The 17,587-nt window shown below is 42.6% G+C and overlaps 1 protein-coding gene across 16 annotated transcripts in view; it reads right to left on the minus strand.

The window, feature by feature from the left end:
* LOC112567359 (CUGBP Elav-like family member 2) overlaps positions 1-17,587 on the minus strand; it is a 113,801-nt gene that overhangs the window by 34,534 nt on the left and 61,680 nt on the right. For all 16 annotated transcript variants that reach the window (XM_025244055.1, XM_025244053.1, XM_025244045.1 and 13 more), the window contains exon 2: positions 15,373-15,540. In XM_025244055.1, the coding sequence (XP_025099840.1) occupies positions 15,373-15,540 (168 nt within the window). The remainder of the gene's footprint in view (positions 1-15,372; positions 15,541-17,587) is intronic.

Genomic DNA, 17,587 nt, shown 5'->3' on the forward strand with positions numbered 1-17,587 from the left:
ACTAGCTCTTAGTTTATGTTTTTTAGTTTGTTTCTAGCACGTTGGGATAAAAACGTGTCTAAATTAAATAGTTAAAGTACAAAGAATTGCGTGTTTTGTTCCACCACACTTAATTGCCATGGCGGACCTACTAAACATTGGAAACCTTTGAAACATTTGGTAATGATTACACGATACATGCCGTTAGTCAGAAGACCGTTTTAAGCCCAACAAATAAGGACGAGCGCTTGTCAAACTCTTTAGATGACGGTTATGTAACTATTTTGTCAAACATCAAACCTTTGTCCATATTGTTTACGCAATAAGAAAGCCCTTACCGAAATACAGAACCTTAAAGATCAGAGGACAATTCTAGGCATGTAGAAAAGGTATTTTCTACTTTTAACAAAGTTTAGTTAGAGTTTAGACCACCAAAAGTGCACTGGTCAAGTTGCCACCCCTCCGGCTAATGACATAACAGGATGGTCAAGGCGGGGAGGTAAAAGAGGATGGGGGAATGGCTCATATCAAACGACCCGTGAATTCCACGGAGCTCACTTTCTTACCAAAGATATATTTTGTTAGTGTAAGACATGCCTGTGTGGATTGGCGAAGCTTGCGTGTTGGTTAAATAACCAGTGATGTCGATCATCACTAAGCCGGAGACAGCATCATGATCAGAGACAGTGGATGACATCCTGTGACACCGTTGGCGAAGACGCATGTGATTTTGTACTGTGGGGAAAACGTTTGATTCTGAATTTTGTTTTCAAAGATAGTAGGTGTGGGAAATCCGCAAACGGAGAAAAACAAAAGCTTTACGTCGCACATAAACTTCGAGTTTCCAGTAGCTGTCATCTCTTACTGATACGGCTGAGTGCTACTCATGGCCTGCCTCACATCAAACAACCCTTGAAACCCTTTGACTTTTTGCAGAGATGCGTTCTGATAATGGAGGAGCCTGTCTGGTTTATCGAAGCTTGCATGTTCACTATATACATGAATGATTACGTGGCCCTGAAAAGGTATTGTTTGTTCTGCATGAGTGGAATACCGTTCTGAGCAACGTTCTTAGCAATGCTGTAAACAACAACTTTCACAAGTTTAGCCTGGTTCGACCGTGCGATATAAAACAACACTTTGTCAATCTTTCACTGCATCCTAGAGGGAGGCTGATATCTAGGTTGAAAAAGAATGGACACAACCTTTCCATTGGACCTACTCATTGCCATTCAACAAAAGTTGTGGCGAGCCTTGTCAGTTATTGCAAGTACCCCATGTGCTGGGGACTGTCAATGCACCCTTTCTCAGGCAGCCGTTTTATTCCAACTATTCAAAGATATCAACGTCAAGAGCATAAACTAATAAATAATCTGACACTATAGAGCAAAACAACATTGAATCAGGAAAACACACAAATACACTCGCGCGCATGCTTTCTCTCACATATATGAGAAACAAAAATGTCATAATTTATGTAGACACAAGGCACTGAACAACAGACAGCGCGGGATTTGCACGCTGAATGATCACATGTGGAGACTGAAAAGAATACGACTACTATTATATGAACCAGGATCCTACTACAATCGAGGCAACGAGACATTAGAGGGAGACAGTATTAAAGAACCACCCGAGTACAAAGAAAACGTTTTCCAAAATGTTCACGAGAAACGAGCATCTACATTCAAGTTATGGACACATTTTTTACCCCAGTTGGTTAGGTACCAGCTGTCCAAATTGGTCAAGAGGACATGTTCGTGACAGTGTTAAGGGACATGATCCAATGTGATGTCCCTTTGGAGTCCGCTTATACAGCCTGGACAAGGCAAACCCGTTGGCTTCTATAGTCACTGATGTATTCCTATTCCTGTTATAATGTGACCTCGCACTGGAACACGTCCACAAAGCATATTCATGGTCCACAATGAGCTAATGGGATTGACATTTTGTTGTTGTTTGTAGTGGTGTTTGACAACTTGTTTGTACTAAATGAAAGGGAAGTTGAACGCAACTTCCGTTTATTTTGGAAGGTAGCTTCTCGTAATGCATAAAATCCAGTCGTTGAAAGTACATGTAACTACAAAAACAAAAATAAGAGAAAAACAAATAACCCCCACCACCTAAAAAAAAAAAACAAAAACAAAAAAACAAAAAACAAAACTTAACACCTCAACTTGCACTTACAAATACAAAACATCTTTATTAATCCCACTCTGGAAATTACACGGGTGGGTGTTTAACAAGGCAGGCCAGTGGAAAGCCCGCTACATATTCGGGGCACGAGCAGGTATGTGTAACAGCAAAACGCAACGATGCGGATAGGGGTAGGCGTCAGTCTGAGGCACTGACATAGTTCTCCAGATCCGGGTATCTGAGCAAAAAGAAAAGAAGAATCGTGGGTCGAATTGCACAATCTCAGATATTGATACTGTAGATGCTGATTTTCACATAATATGTACGGGATCCTCACATGCGAGGACCCTCGTGTCATCGACTCTTCGCCAGAGAGACAGAGAGGAGAATCAACCCCCCGAGGCAACATGTACTTCGCCTAGCATGCATAATCCCCAAGGGGTGGTTGTTGTTGGGTGGGTCAACAACATGATATAAAGCTTCCGCCGGCCAGGCAGAGTATCTGATCATCACTTAATACCCACCTAGAATGGCATAATACAATCGACGGGTGCATGGTGTCACTCAAGGAGGCCAGTCATGACACCTTACATCCTGTGCCCTCCACTACTCTAGTGAACCTTGTTAGGTCAATGTAGTCAATGTATGCTCGATAAACCGCCGGTCAGAGGTGGGTGGAGGTGGTGGGGATAGAGCGAGAATTGATGTTTCACCAGCATCTAAGCCTGTTTCGTGGCAAAGCTGCTGGTGTAGATGACAACCAGAAGACTATCGGCAAAAGAGTTGCGAAAAAGCTGCAATGGTGATCAGACAGGTGGAACACCTCGCGTGACTGCACGTGACGTCACCTAACGAGTTCTTCGTCGGAATGTGCCTGCTCACCGCCTCTGACCGTATTCTTCCGCTTTTTTTTTTAATATTTCAATGAGGCTTCCAACAATAGGGCTTCCAGAATAAAGACGCTTACTTGCAGGTCAGAAACAGTACCCGAGAATTTGTCACAGATTTACTGGATTAACTGTATCGATCTCTTAACATGTATGCGTGTATATATAATTAGCTCATATGGAGGGAGGGAGAGATTACAGAGACTCCACCTATATTGGGACCGGTTTTTTTTTTTTTGACCGCTTTTTTTAAAGTGAGAGCGGAAGCCATTTCCCGCCCCTCGCTACCTTACCTTCCCCAGAGCTTTATGAAGTCGGGTACCCGTTCAACAGCTGGGTCAACTGAGGGAAGTATGTCGTGCCACAAAGGCATCGAAACAATCAGAATATACACCTCCGGCCCATCCCCCTTTCCGACCTCTTCATATAGTCCTCTTGCTTCAAAGCTCTGAGATTCCAAAGCTTCGAATTCTCGAACGTTCTACAGTACCTGTACATTCACAGAAAGATTACAGACTACAAGATTACAAGACACAGAAAGGTTATCTCTGTAGGTATTTTGTTCGAATCGGTATTGAAAGGATGAAGCTAAGCTTTAGTTTGTGGGTATTGGTATGAATATTGGTAAAAGGTAGTGTGGTGGTAGTGGAGTTACTGGAACATACAAACGTTCGTAGGTTGATCCACCTGTATGTACGTATGAGAGAAGGGTGAGCTTGTGTGTGTCAGACAGAGGAAAAAGTCACAAAATCATTATGGCTGTCGCCAAGCTTGTAATTTATCAAAGGGTGAGCAGGCAGCTTACTGATGTTTTCATGCAATCAAAAGGCTGTACACATTACCATACCTCAAGTCAGGCTGTGACAACCACTGGCATGAGGTTACTCGCACTTCACCCTGGCCTGGTACTGAATCCCCCCTCCACTATTTATTAGAAACAGGGTACGCAGGGGAATATAAAGTTACTCCAACTGGTGGGAACTGGGACAACACACCCACCCATCATCGCATGCCTAGTTGCAAAGCCACCCGGGGCAACGACACAGTACAGCCCATAAAGGTTTTGAACAAAAAGCCAAATCGTTGCGCCCTGTCACAGAAAATAGTTTTCTAAGCTGTCATTCGCCGGTAGACAGCTTCAAAAAGCTACTAGTCATTAACTGGGGTACATTTCAGACAGTAATGTTTAGTTGGGGTAATAAGCTTTCCTAACGGTGCCATGATGTTGAAGGTGTACAAATAACGATGTTCGCAAGCAGATAATAATATCTTGGCCAAAGACAACATTCTCAAGATATTAATGGTGTCATGGGTTTCCTCAGCGATGTCTGTGGCAGTCTTTAGATGACTTGGGTTATTCAGTATTCCCTGAACACAAGACAGGGTGAATGGTAAAATTGTCTTACCTTACCCCTGAAGGAATTATGACTGCTGCAAACATGTCTTTGGTAGGTAGTTCCAAACACGATGATACTTCTGGTGTCGTTAGAATCTGTTAAGCTCCACTGTCAGACTTTCATGTTTGTCATTTCTGAATGGATTCAACCACGACAACAACTGGAAAGGGGAGAAATGGAGGATGAGAGGTGTGTGTGAGTGAGAGGGAGCGAAGCTCTGATGGTCTCAAGAACAAGCCCTCGAGTCACGCAATGGTTCAAGGTTCTAACGGGCACATCACACTAGACGTGGACTAGACACCAGACTAGTCACCGCTTTTCCACGGCGAATATTAAAAGAATTAACGGAAAATATGCGAACAGACGCGCGCTCGCGCGTGTACATATATATGTATGTGTGTGTGTGGGCGTACATGCGTGAGTCGTGTGTGTATGTGACAGATGAATGTGCACGAGGGGTCGGAGGCGGAGCTGCCAGAAATTGGGTGAGCGGCAATAAAACTTTGAAGTAAAGGTGTTACAATGAAAAATGTAATGACTCGGTCGTCAGTGGGGCGACTTATTAGCATGAGTGAGTGACAGTGAGTCGCATCATGTACCCGTTTGGCCACAGTCGTAGAAGCTTTGCTCGAGCTTATTTTCACATACTTCAAATAAAACTCACGTGGTCTGGAGAGGGAGATATAGAGAGGGGAACTTGGCACTTGATACCTTAAATGTCATTGACTTTGGAGAGTTTACCGTTAGCAAAGCAAAGCAAAATATAAAACAAGCATAAAAGAATGGACATTTTCGTTCCTTTTGAGTCCAAAAGTGTATTTATGACACTCAGGCACTAAGCATTTATATTTAACAGATGATATCTCTAACGTATGAAATTGTGTTCTCGAAAAAAATATCTCTTTGGAATTGCACATCCTGCTGTTCTCTGTGTATCCTTACTGCTCAACATGACTGCATAGCTAAGTGTGAACCTTATTCTCCTGGGGATATAATCATTGACATTATTTATATTGTCTACTATTAAAGATCCGGCTACAGCTGTTCTCCAGTTTCTGTGGAACAAACATGGTGTTTTGACTTTTGCATGTCCAACATCTTCAGGCTCAGATATCCTGTTAACGGCAAGCCAGAAGGCACGGATGATGGTTGGGAGGAGGAGAACTAAGCGACTTAAAAAAAAAATAATAAAGAATTAATCGGCACGTAAAGCAACATCAGACTCCTCAGTATTATTACACAGTGCTAACATCTTTCTTTGTATCTGTAGCCAAAAAGAAAAAAAAAATCCTGATGGTCGCTGCTGGAGCGGTGGTGTCGCTGCCTGCGGCGCCTTGTTTGTCACGCAGAGACCGTTGCCATAGTTTTACATTGATTAACATCTGTAATCTGTCTGGCAGGGGAGATGAGTGAACGACCGAGAAAGCAACAGTGCAGCTGAGACGCTGGCTAGCACGGACAACTGGTTTAACGAGGGAAAGGGTAAAGATGTATGTATAAAACGATACGACAAACAACGATACGATGCTATGCGAGACAAAATGGTGGGTGGTCAAGAAAAATATTTGCTGTTGGTTGGTTTGCCGGTCTTTTACACCAAATCAACAACTGAAGGTCCATGAGAATAGAAAGAGAAAGAATGAAAACTAAGAAAACAAAAAAGAAAGAAAGAAAACAAAATGAATGGGAAAGAAAGAAGAAGGACTAACCGACAAAAGACAACCGGGTATTCTGAGTTGATGAATATTTTGAACAAGGCATCGGCTTCTGATACAGTATCTGCCTACAGTTGTTTGTCTCGGGTCTTCTCTGACTGCCAGAACCATTGAGAAACGGGTATTTGGCCTTGGGATACATGGGTGTTCAGACAAATGACTTCTCTACGAAAGGTCACAATACGTATATCGAGAAGGTAGTGGCCAGGAGTCACTTGGCTCCGTGCAATCATTCGCCATTCTGTTTTAGCATCCTAGCAGAGTTTACAACCTCAGTCGGAAAATCCTTGCACACAAAAACAGCGAAGATTGAGATAAAAGGAAAAAAAAATGAAAGAAACTAAAAATAGAAACAGAAAGTTATAAAAAAACCAACAAAATTGGTAATTTCATTTTGCCATTCCGGCTTGGATAGGAAAGTTTTCTAAGAGGAATATTGTGGCAGACGAAATTCAATTAAGTTCCAAGCATGGGTTAAGACTCGTAAATATTGCAACGTTTGTTCTCGCGACTTGGCTAGGGACACAGAGAGTCTAGCAACAGAAAAAAGTAATGCCGAGCAAGTGAAAAATATCGAGAAGAATTCTTTCGGCAATCCCTCCAACGTCCCCAAACAAACTTGAAGTTTCAAGCGCATCCGGCTTTGAAATTATTTTCAAATGGTCGTTTTCAGCTTATTACGAGAAATCAATCAAAATATATAAATAATGAGGCTTGTAAGTGTGAGATATATATATATATAGTATGTGTGCGTGCGTGTGTGTGTGTGTGTGAGAGAGAGAGAGTCTGCAGATTGACAGTCCTGTCATTTATTTACCTCTTACTGCACACAGACAGAATGTCTACCAAATACACCCGACATGGATCACAGATATATCGACTAGCAGCACAAGTCATATTTTATAGTCGGAGTTGCTGAAGACCTTATTATCTAGTCTCAGGAAATGGAAGAAAGACTGGAGGACACACCCAAACCCTGAGGACATCCAGCCCTCCTCTCCTCATGCACATTCACATGTGGGAAGACCAAAACACTCAGTGAAGTGGAACTGAAAACAGAGGCCATAAAACAATGTTCTAAACATTTCTATGAGCTAATCTTTTAGGGAGTGACGCGGCAGGCACTATTTGCAGTGCTATATAATAGAATAAATAGAGGTACGTTCTTTAAATCAATACGCGTCTGATGAAAGAATTCTTGTCGGCGAATTTTTGTCGATCTCAAGCTGGGAGTGACGGGAGAGGCGGAAACGAGTGATAAAAAATAAGCTGAGAGACCCGGATTGAGCGAGAGAGAGAGAGGTGTGTGAGGGAGCGAGAGACAGAGAGAGGGGAAATATTTTTTATTTCTGCCAGATCTTACCTACATTAGGGATATAAGTACCTGATCCAAGTATCATTATACATGACTAAGCATAATCCAGATAGACACCAAATCAGTAAAAATCAAATTCTAGACACACACATGTACAAAAAGCCCAGCACATAAACTTGAAAATGTCATGCACGCACGAGCGAACACACATACAAACACACCGACACAGCCCAACATATATTCAATCTTCACGGCTACTAGTCAGCAAAACAAAACTAACCAATTAAAATGTTAAAATGATTTTTTCCCCAATATCAAAATACCCATCTACCCTAGAGCCTTGCTGCAAAACTTCAGTTTCAGAAGATGGAGAGGCGGTTGCTGCAGCACATACTCGCTCAGACCATTCAATACATCCTTGCATCTACCTCTCCTCGCATGTTTACTGAGCCCGAGTTTCGAGACTGATGATTGGTTAATAGCATTTGATTGACACGGGAATCAAGGAAACGATTTGCTAATAGCACACGACTGACAGATAGTTTAATTACTGGCAGGCGCTCGCAGACTTTGCAGGGACTGACCTGCGGCGACATCGCTGCGTGATGCAGCACAAGCACGCACAGATGATTCCGCCAGAACTCACATGAACACGCACGCACACTTACAAACACAAATACAAATATCTTTATTAATCTTTTCCAGGAAATTGTTTTGCTGGCAACATGAGAACACCACTTGATATAAAATATTAGCACAATTTATTGAAAAAAATAAACTGACTACAGCACAGACACACAAGCAAACGCACAGATCACGCGGCTCTCTTCAACCCATTACGGACCTACAACTTTCTGAGGACTCTGAGGTTGCATTGTCTGAGATAAGTTCGTCCAGACGTTAATGGCTATTATTCATAACATTTCTTAGCTTCCCTTTGGAGCTACTAACTTACATCAGAATGCCTTCCTATGACAGACAAAAAAAAAAAAAAAAAAAAAAAAAAGAAAAGAAAAAGGAAAAAAAAACCATTGCACAAATGGAGCGTTCTTGAAATTTATTTTCAATTAGAAAAAAGCATTTAGGACGTAAAATGAGAAAGAGTCCACAACGAAGGGACAATGGTCCTCGTTATCATGCGAGAGTGAAATTTTTGTCAGTTCTGAATTGAGTGAAGTATTTATTAGTTCAGAATTGAGTAAACTTACAGATAAATACTTGTTAAACATGGATCAGCATCTGGACATTTTATAAGCCAGCAACAATCACCACAGAAAAAAAAACCACGTCCAGCTGATTTGCCACTTCAGGACTTTCCGGAGGTCCTTACGAATGTTAACGAGATAAAATAATGACAAGCTTCATCTGAATTTACCAAATAAAGTAGCAATTGGTCTACAATTTACTGCAATACTGTATTCACCCGTGAAATTGATTCTTTTGCTGTCACGTGGCTGCAACGACATAAACCCAGAGGGCGTTTTCTTTATAAGCACTTCTTGGAAAAAAACATTCCGACTCCTATTGTTTGAAAGCAGGTTTCTCTTGCCAGGTGATCGAGCAAAGTTTATCACCCACACTCAGTCTGTACCACCAATTTCTCTCTGCCTACATTGTATCTTATCACCGCTCTCCTCCTTCCCATCTTCCGCTGAGGTGGCGCCAGTGTCCTAAGTGCTATCGCCTTCTGTCAGCCTCTCGCCTGATGGCGCCTCTGATTCACAGCCTGTGACGTATGCGGTTAATGGATACCTTTGAAGAGAAAAGAATATTTATCCTCACTTGTTTTGTCCTAAATATATCTCTTTAAAGCAAAGACAGGATTTTGTTTCCTAAAAAAAACTGTCTACACGATTAAACTTCTAAAAAAAGGAGCAGAAGACACATCTGATGGCAATCCAGAGGATACGTCTGATCTGGCTTTCCCTTTATCTGTTCCCTAAAATACACATTCTTCTTCTCTCTTTTTAGCTCTCGTCTCTCATAAACCCAGCGGCTACTTTACTGCATTCTCTCTTTTCCTCTATGCCCTCTTCCTCCCTACAATATTTGAGTGCGTGACTGCTCGTTGTCATCAGAGTCAACGCTTGTACCAACAGGTAATCAGGGTATTTAGCGAGGGCAGATAAGCTCGAGAGATGACAGTGTTTTCAGGTGCGCAACTGACAGTGAATTGCCTCATTTAAGCAGCATGAAGTGACGGATGTGTAAAATAATAATAATAACAATCATCATCATCAATCCTCCTCCTCCTCCTCATCATCATCTGCAGCAGCAACCAGGGGCAGGTGGAAGAGAAAACCACAGATCAACCGATTGTGAGACGTCAAAGATGGCTCCGTACAGATTATTTATTTTGTCCATCTATTATTTTGGGAGAGAAATCCTAAGAAAGAACGGAATGATCCATTAATGCTAAAAGACTTTTTTTCAGCTTCCCTCCCTCCATCTCTCTCAATGCCTCCACACACGTGGACGGATGACGTCATGACTCAATGCTGGCGTCTGGTGCAGTCTGTGCAGGTTATTGATTCCATCACATCCCACATGCTGGTGGTGGTGGTGGTGTGGTGGTGGTAGTGGTGGTGGTGGTGGAGGCTGCTGCTTTCTTCCAACTTTGCACAAGATGCATGCTAGACACAAGTCCACTATGAGTGCTGGCGGCTTTCCCGTCAAGAAAACAATCCAGTTAATGCAGTGCTGTAAGCAGGTAACATATCCTGGGAAAAATGTTACGCGTGCAGTAGAAGCGAGATGTGAACCCAGGACGCACAATCCGTACTGTCTTGTCTTCACCGTTGAGTCCTCTACCAGGGCACCTCTCATGTTAATGATCAGTAAACATAATAATAATAATGCTTAAAACTCCAAAATCATAAATAACATCCTAAGCGTCCACACTTCACATTTCCAGCCTAAAACGAATCAAGTGTTAATCACAGGTTCAGCTTTTCTTCTATTAATTAGGGGAAAGGAGTGGTCCCGTGATTACTGACCAGAGATGTGTGTGTGTAAAAACGAAAAAACTAAGAAAAATACCGAAAGTGACGAATCGTTGTTTACAACATAAGTTATCTTACTCCATTAGCTATATTTTTTAAAAACACGGTCAGGTTGTGTAGAATAAGCAGAATAAATACCTTTAATTGCGTCTGTCACTCACATTCTCTCTCAAAGCCTTAACTTTCTGTTTGCAGTTACAGATTCACAATGAATCGACAACAATAAAGCACAAACATCTTTGTGTTCAGCAGGTGGATGATATTTAAAGCTGACTAAAAATAGTTTCACTACAAATAATAAGTTGGATGCAGAAAATAAAAAAAAAGTTGTTAAATTAACAGATAAGGTGATAAAAAGAACAACAATAAAAAAGAAAACAGTGGTCAAGCAATTTGCAATGAGTAATACATGTTTCTTCTGTATTTATGTCAATGACGAAGACCGGGATGCAGAAGAGTTGTGCCAGGGGGACAGTAGAACAGTAGAATAGTAGAGTAGAAGAGAATTTCTCTCTGAATTTGTACTAATGGACAATGGGGTATAACAGAGAATTTCCCATGTATTGCTAAAATGTCATAAAAGAACTACGAGAAAGAATCATATCGAGATGTAATGGGGTCGTAGGAACGGAATTGCAGGTATCTTGGTCCCCTACCCGCCGGTTACGTCCTAAACGGCGGCAGGACGTAGACTCACAGGACGTAGTGGCCTTCGCAAGGTGTGTCTTTTGACAGAGATGCTGCAGATCCATATCTACCTCCTTGACAGTCTTACTTACCTCCACTACATGTCCACGGCCCCAGAACTCAGATGGGCGACAGCAATGGGGGCGTCATAGCCGGCTCAACAGTTTTGTTTTTCTGGCTGAAAACTGATTTCCTGTGTTGTAAGGGTTACAGAGTGCAGCATCATACACAGCCGGACAAAGATATCACCAGAGGATTTTATACCGATGTCGCACAGTGCAGGAGGACACTGAAGCTAAGAAGAGGTGAGACTAGAGAAGTGAGGAGACTTGGAGGTATCACCTTCTATCGAAATGACCTTATGGTTATCAAACTTACAGACGCGTGGGTAGAGAGACGAGAGTCAAGGCTGGATGTTGAGAAGAATTTGTGCACTTTTACTCAAGTACACACAGGGTTGGCACCATTTTATACCAGACAAGATAAATCTCAAAGAAAAAGTTTTATGTCAGAAATTCAAGTGATAAAGTGAAAAGTCTTAAAGGCTTAATGGAGTCATTTCTTTCTAATGACCGTCTAGGCCTTAGAGCAAGATGCGATTTTTCACCACATCTGAGCGAATCGTTCTCCAGACAAACCTATAAATATCACCATGCCCATAAAGAGGTCACTTTCGTGACGTCACGTTTGTCCACCGATAGGAATCAAATTTAGGTAAGAGTGTGTGTATGTATGCTCGCTGTATGCGCTTATGCTTGAATGAGAAAGAGAGAGAGAGTGACTGAATGAGAGAGTGACTGAATGAGAGAGTAGAATAAAGGCAATGAATAGTTTTTGAACAAAATGTCTTCTCAAATCGTTTCTATAAAGATATTATATACTGCATTCTAAAATTTCCTGTTTATGTAGCCACACACACACAGAAAATAAACGGATGGGTATTACAATATTTTAACCTCGTATCGGCATCCCACAGTAAACAAACAGAAAGTATAAAAAAAACATCAAAAACAAGCCGCAGATGACAAGGCTAGGTCAGTTCAGTACTCGGTTCTCTTTGCTGTCAATTATTAACAACTCAAAGCAAATTATTTATGTTGTTTTGATGAGCGTTTAATGACGAACGTTCGCTTGAGCATGACGAATGTTTGACGATGATTTATGAATGGGGCTCATGGGTGCAATTCTTGCTATGCTGTTTCTGTTGTAGAACAACAACCACCACCACCCTCCGCACACACTACAATTAGTGAAATCAGATTATGCTACATGCATGGACATTTTTTTTAGCCGCAAAGCAAGAGGAATAGGACAAAATTGAGTTACTGTCTTGCTGGAATTTTGGCAATTTATATTATACTTCTTTAAAAGAAATGTTTAAGAAGCAGGGAAAATAATTAAATAGAAGAGAGATTGAGCTGTTGCAGATGCTAATGTAAACAAGATATATTTTCACGCATCTTATCTGACGTTGCAGTATTGGCAGATGTCTGTAAAGCTGTCTTTATTACTAGAAAGAGTGCCGACACAGGTTCTAGACGTAGCTTCTCATAGACTGAGGCAATCGGGAGTTGGCTAATTGGTGTTTTACTTGTAATCAGGAACTGAAGCTATATCAGTGCGAGCTAGTCTAGTCTCGTCAACAGCTGTTGCATCCAAAGAGAAACTGCGTGTGCCGGAAGCGAGATGCGAATCCACAACCCACACTTCTCAATGTCTTGGCGGCCAGCGTCTTACATTGGCCCGTCATGACCGCCTCGTGGACCGCTCGCAGATCCATGTAAGCACAAAAATCGGCACACCCAATGAACCACCAAGGAACAGACAGCATCAATTTGCTGAAGAGCACTCTGTAAATATGGAAACAGAACACAGGCAGAATGCCAATACTTACAGGATACAAGATGTGGTGATTTATTGAAGAGATGATGAAGAAGGTGCACTGATATCCCCCAGCATTTACATCGCACGCGCACAACACGGCTACAGAGCAACCTGCACGTGCAGCACAGCTTAGCAGACGAGCACTCGTCGCAAATGCCATCCCCTTCCCTCCCAGTGCCAATCCTCCTGTCGTGCAAGCCGGCTCAGACCCCTTGTCGTGCCTGGCTGACGATCCTCCCAGCCTCTGTACGATCACGTGGTCAGCTGGCGTGATTTCACGCTGTAGCCAAACTTAAAGACTAACCAGTAAGCAAAATTTTTTAAAGTTAATCTTTGTAACTCATTATAAAGTGATAACTCGTCCAATCTGAGAGAAAAGATTCCATTCACGAGGTATGGTACTTTGCTAAGTTTGGCTAAGAGGTCTCAAAGTAGGGTAACATTCAAAAAATGAAGCTCTCTCATTGGCTGCAGTGCCAGTGACGTCAGCTATAGACTATGTCAAAGCTAAAATAAGATATTTTGCGAAACAAATTAATCACAGAGAACTATGTTCTGAGCCTGCTTTTGAGTTTGCCCTTAACTCCTGTTCCATCACCTGCCCGAAGCCTTCCTACCGACATTTTTGGTCCTGATGAGGCATGCGGCATCGCAAAGGTCAGTTCGGAACCTAAAGGAATGTCACCATCGTCAGCAGCAGCACTGAGCGTATTTAGTGATTAAAGGTGAGGAGAGATAATCTATGCGACCTTACTCCCTTCAGGACACCAGCCACCGCAAGGGTGGGATGAGACATCTCGTCATCGCCGACTAAAGTCCTTGGACGAGAAGGACCGAAGATATTGTTGACCAACATGAAAGAGATAAGAACATATGCTACCAGGTACTCCACCTCGACATCTACACTTTCATATCGAAATTAACGTTCAGTCATTTTATTTTAGAAAACAGCGGCCGTTAACACAAGTACAGTAAAAAAAAAAAAAAAAACAACTACAAAGAACCGTTGCTATAGTCACTACGATCCTAATCATCATCACCACCATCAATGCCAATCAGTAGACAAGAGCAGCAGCAACTACAACAAGAACAAGTGAAGGACTAAAAGGAAAAGACACGAAGAAAAAGAGAAAGGAGATAAAAGAAGTAAGAGAAAGTGGCTTAGAAGAGGCAGCTGGTGACTGCGACTGTTTGCTTCTGGGCATCAACAACCGCGGTTTGATCAAAGGCTTTATCACGTGACCGCGTCTGGCGCTGCTCACTGCGCAGCGGAACAGCGCCACAGGAAGTGACAGACACTTCTATATAATCCTGATAGTAACAGCAGCCAACTAGGAGATTAGATGACCCTGACAGGCAGTTGGGAGGTGGTTGGTGAGGGAGACCGAACATGGGAGGAGAGTGTAAAGCTTCCCAGCCAGGAAATGCGAATAATCAGGGCCAGACATGTTCTCCGTAACGAGGTGTGATCGGCCTGGTTGCAGCACTCATCTCATTAAGGAAGTGGACGTTGAAAAAAACCCCGCCGAGCAGCGAGATGTGGTCATATGGTAACCTTGGAGACATTGAAAATAATTGGAAGGCGGGGGCGTAGCAGGGGTAGAAGCTGGGGTTAGGAGGGGAAAGAAACAAGACAAAACTCGAAAGCATTTATTAGTGTCATCTATCTTTAGACCCTGCATTTGTTCGTGTTTCTACCTTACATCTGAAGACGACGGCCGAGCAGTCTATGATAATGTGGAGGCGCTGTGGTCTGCATGCAAACCTGTTAAACTCGTTTAACTGTCCACAGATCGTCTAACACCTCTTCCCTGGCTCATATCTCCCTGTTTTCGTCCTGTCATCTTTGCTTCCTCTGTTCGTCTGCTCCTCTCCCAGTTCTAGCCTGTCTTTTTCTCTGTCCGCATTTTTCTTGTATCTGTTGCTCTTTTTCCCCCCGAGAAGGGTTGACACTGCTTAGAAGAAACATCAGGCAGACTTGATGGCGGAAGTGACGTAGGAGGAACATTCTTGGAAGGAAAGTATGGCGATTGAAATGATTGCACTATATCTGCTTTTGGTTTTGTTGAATGTCTGTGGTTATCATGTCCCTGTAAGTTACACGATGAGTCGAGGGCCACTGGAGCATTTAGGGTCACCTGCATGCTCTGTCTAGGGTCTGCATGTTTAGGGTCACCTGCATGCTGTGTTGTTATCGTGTTGTTACCTTGAGTGTAAACAAAGTCACAACTGTGAGGGCACTGCCCTCTGGATGTATCACAAAGATAGAAATGGAAAGATCGACCACAGACGACCGGCAGACCAGTAATTATTTAAAGTGTGATGGTAGGGTTCAACACGATGCACAGCGACAACACGACGCAGACTCACTCGTTATCGTCGCAGTCGCCGTTGCCAGCGATGGCGGTCGCCGCGGCGAGGGTGGCGGCTGCGGCTGTGGCGGCCCCCGTGCAGTCAATGTTGTTGCTGGCAAGGACTCGCTGGCTGTGGGCTCTGTTGTTGAGGCCGCGGTTGTTGCGGCGTGGCTTCTGGGTGCCCCTGAAAAATCACAGACGAAAGTCAAACGTTAAGCTTGCTCTGAAACACGCGATTCATTAAAAGAAGACAGAGATTCAAGACAACTGCAATCGGATAAAAACATCAATAAATCGCAAATAAACAATAGCGATGAGTAAGCACACCAGTGTTAACCGTAATATAAATTATTGTCAATCTTGTCATCAGCTATGCAGTCCGCCTGCCTGTCAGCGCACATCGTGGTGTGTATTCTCACCTGAATCCAGAATACAAAATGCTGGGTAGGTATCATACTAGGATTACCAGTGGAACCAGCATGGATACGGTCTTGTCGTGGAACTAAGCAAGGTATATCTCAAACTTGAGCCAGTACGGTCTTATATCCCTCGACAAACAGCACATCTCTCAAAATAAGCGACCAGAGTAATGGAATAGGTAATGGAAAGAAATACCGAATGGCTTATGCACAGATGGTTGGAATGGAAAGAAAGGTTTATATGAGAGACAAAGAGTGCCAGTATAGATAACGAGGAAGGGATCTAGATTTGGGATGTTGACTTTTTTATTTATTACTTTCGCTGTTGTTTTATGTAAAGAGATGCGCTAATGTTATTGACGGCACACACTGATATTTCCTGTAAATGATTAGTAATTATATCTTGTACGCAGGATGGCAGTAAAACAAGAAAATGGTAATGATACAGTAATGAACACAACAGGTATCTCAAAAACCAAACATGCTTGTGTGACAAAAGTACAGAAGTATATTACTGGTGCCACCAACTGTCCTGTGGAGCTCTTTCTTTCTTTCTTCCTTCTAGCTTTCCTATCTGTCGGTCTTTTTTCCGAGCCTGCCAAGTCTATTAACCAGGTTTGAATCAAGCAAAAAGGATCCTCCAAGTTGATACCATCGCACCATGGATCCTCCTTTCCCCATTAACCCTTGGCGGAAAGCATCTCCACTTGTAGCAGACACTACACAGCCAGCTGTGCTCGAGGCTCGGAGACAGTTTGCATCATGGCAATCTGCATCTGCAGCATGGTGCTGAGGGCGGCCAGTGCAGAGAAGTAAGAGTGAGTGCACGCTTCTGTATGCAACTGGCAGCAGATATTAGTGCTTTGTTTTTTTTTCTTAGCAAATTTGCCGTAAACAACGCACGGCAGAGAGTTTCGAAAACAGCGAACAGCTTTCTTTCTTTCCTTCCCTCTCTCTCTCAAATACACATTTTAAGTTTAGGTTATATACCGTACCAGTACCACAAGAATCTCCTATCCCTGGGGCCCCCTCAGGCGCGGGGCCGGGGGAGGTTTCCCCGGTTGCCACCCCCCAAAGGCCCCTCTGTGTATTGGCCATGCGATTCTTAATGGCGCTGCCTTAACAGACTTCAACGTGAACCATTTGCTGAAAAACTAGATTAAGATGCCGTAAACTAAGCTATCTAATCGAACTAGCTCACGAGGTTCTATTAGCTTTACACAGACAATCAAAATCTAGGATACTGGCTCATTTGCTAGTAATACAAACACAGTTTTACTGGCCAATAATGAAATTGTTTTGGCGACTGCATATCGCAAAACAAAAAAAAAAAAATAAAACAACAAAAAAAACCAAAGCAAAAACAAAAACAAACAAAACAAAAAAAGACGACGAATCGGTTAAGGAAAAGAGAGAGGATGTAGAAAAGAAGGAGGAGGAGGAGGAGGAATCAGAGAAAGAGAGAGAGAGAGTTGCAGAACGAAAAAAGAGGAACGAAAGCATTAATGAACAAGCGGAAGCATGTCGGACGATGGAGAACGTGTATGAACGAACCAAAGACAATCAATTGAAGGACGCACAAACAAGAACAGTTAATGAAGAAGGAATGATTAAAAAAAAAACAACCCCAAAACAATCGTCAGACGGAACTGAAAGAAAACAAAATAACGAACTATGGAACAAACGAGTGAAAAACCGATTATCCAGGGATACGTAGGGCTAAGTATTCGATTCAGCTTCAGTCACAGGAAACGGAAGGACAGACCGGCGAACATAGAAAAATTAATAAAAAAGACGAAACAAACAAACAAT

The sequence above is a fragment of the Pomacea canaliculata genome, linkage group LG6 (genome assembly GCF_003073045.1).
Source record: "Pomacea canaliculata isolate SZHN2017 linkage group LG6, ASM307304v1, whole genome shotgun sequence".
Lineage (NCBI taxonomy): Eukaryota > Metazoa > Mollusca > Gastropoda > Architaenioglossa > Ampullariidae > Pomacea > Pomacea canaliculata.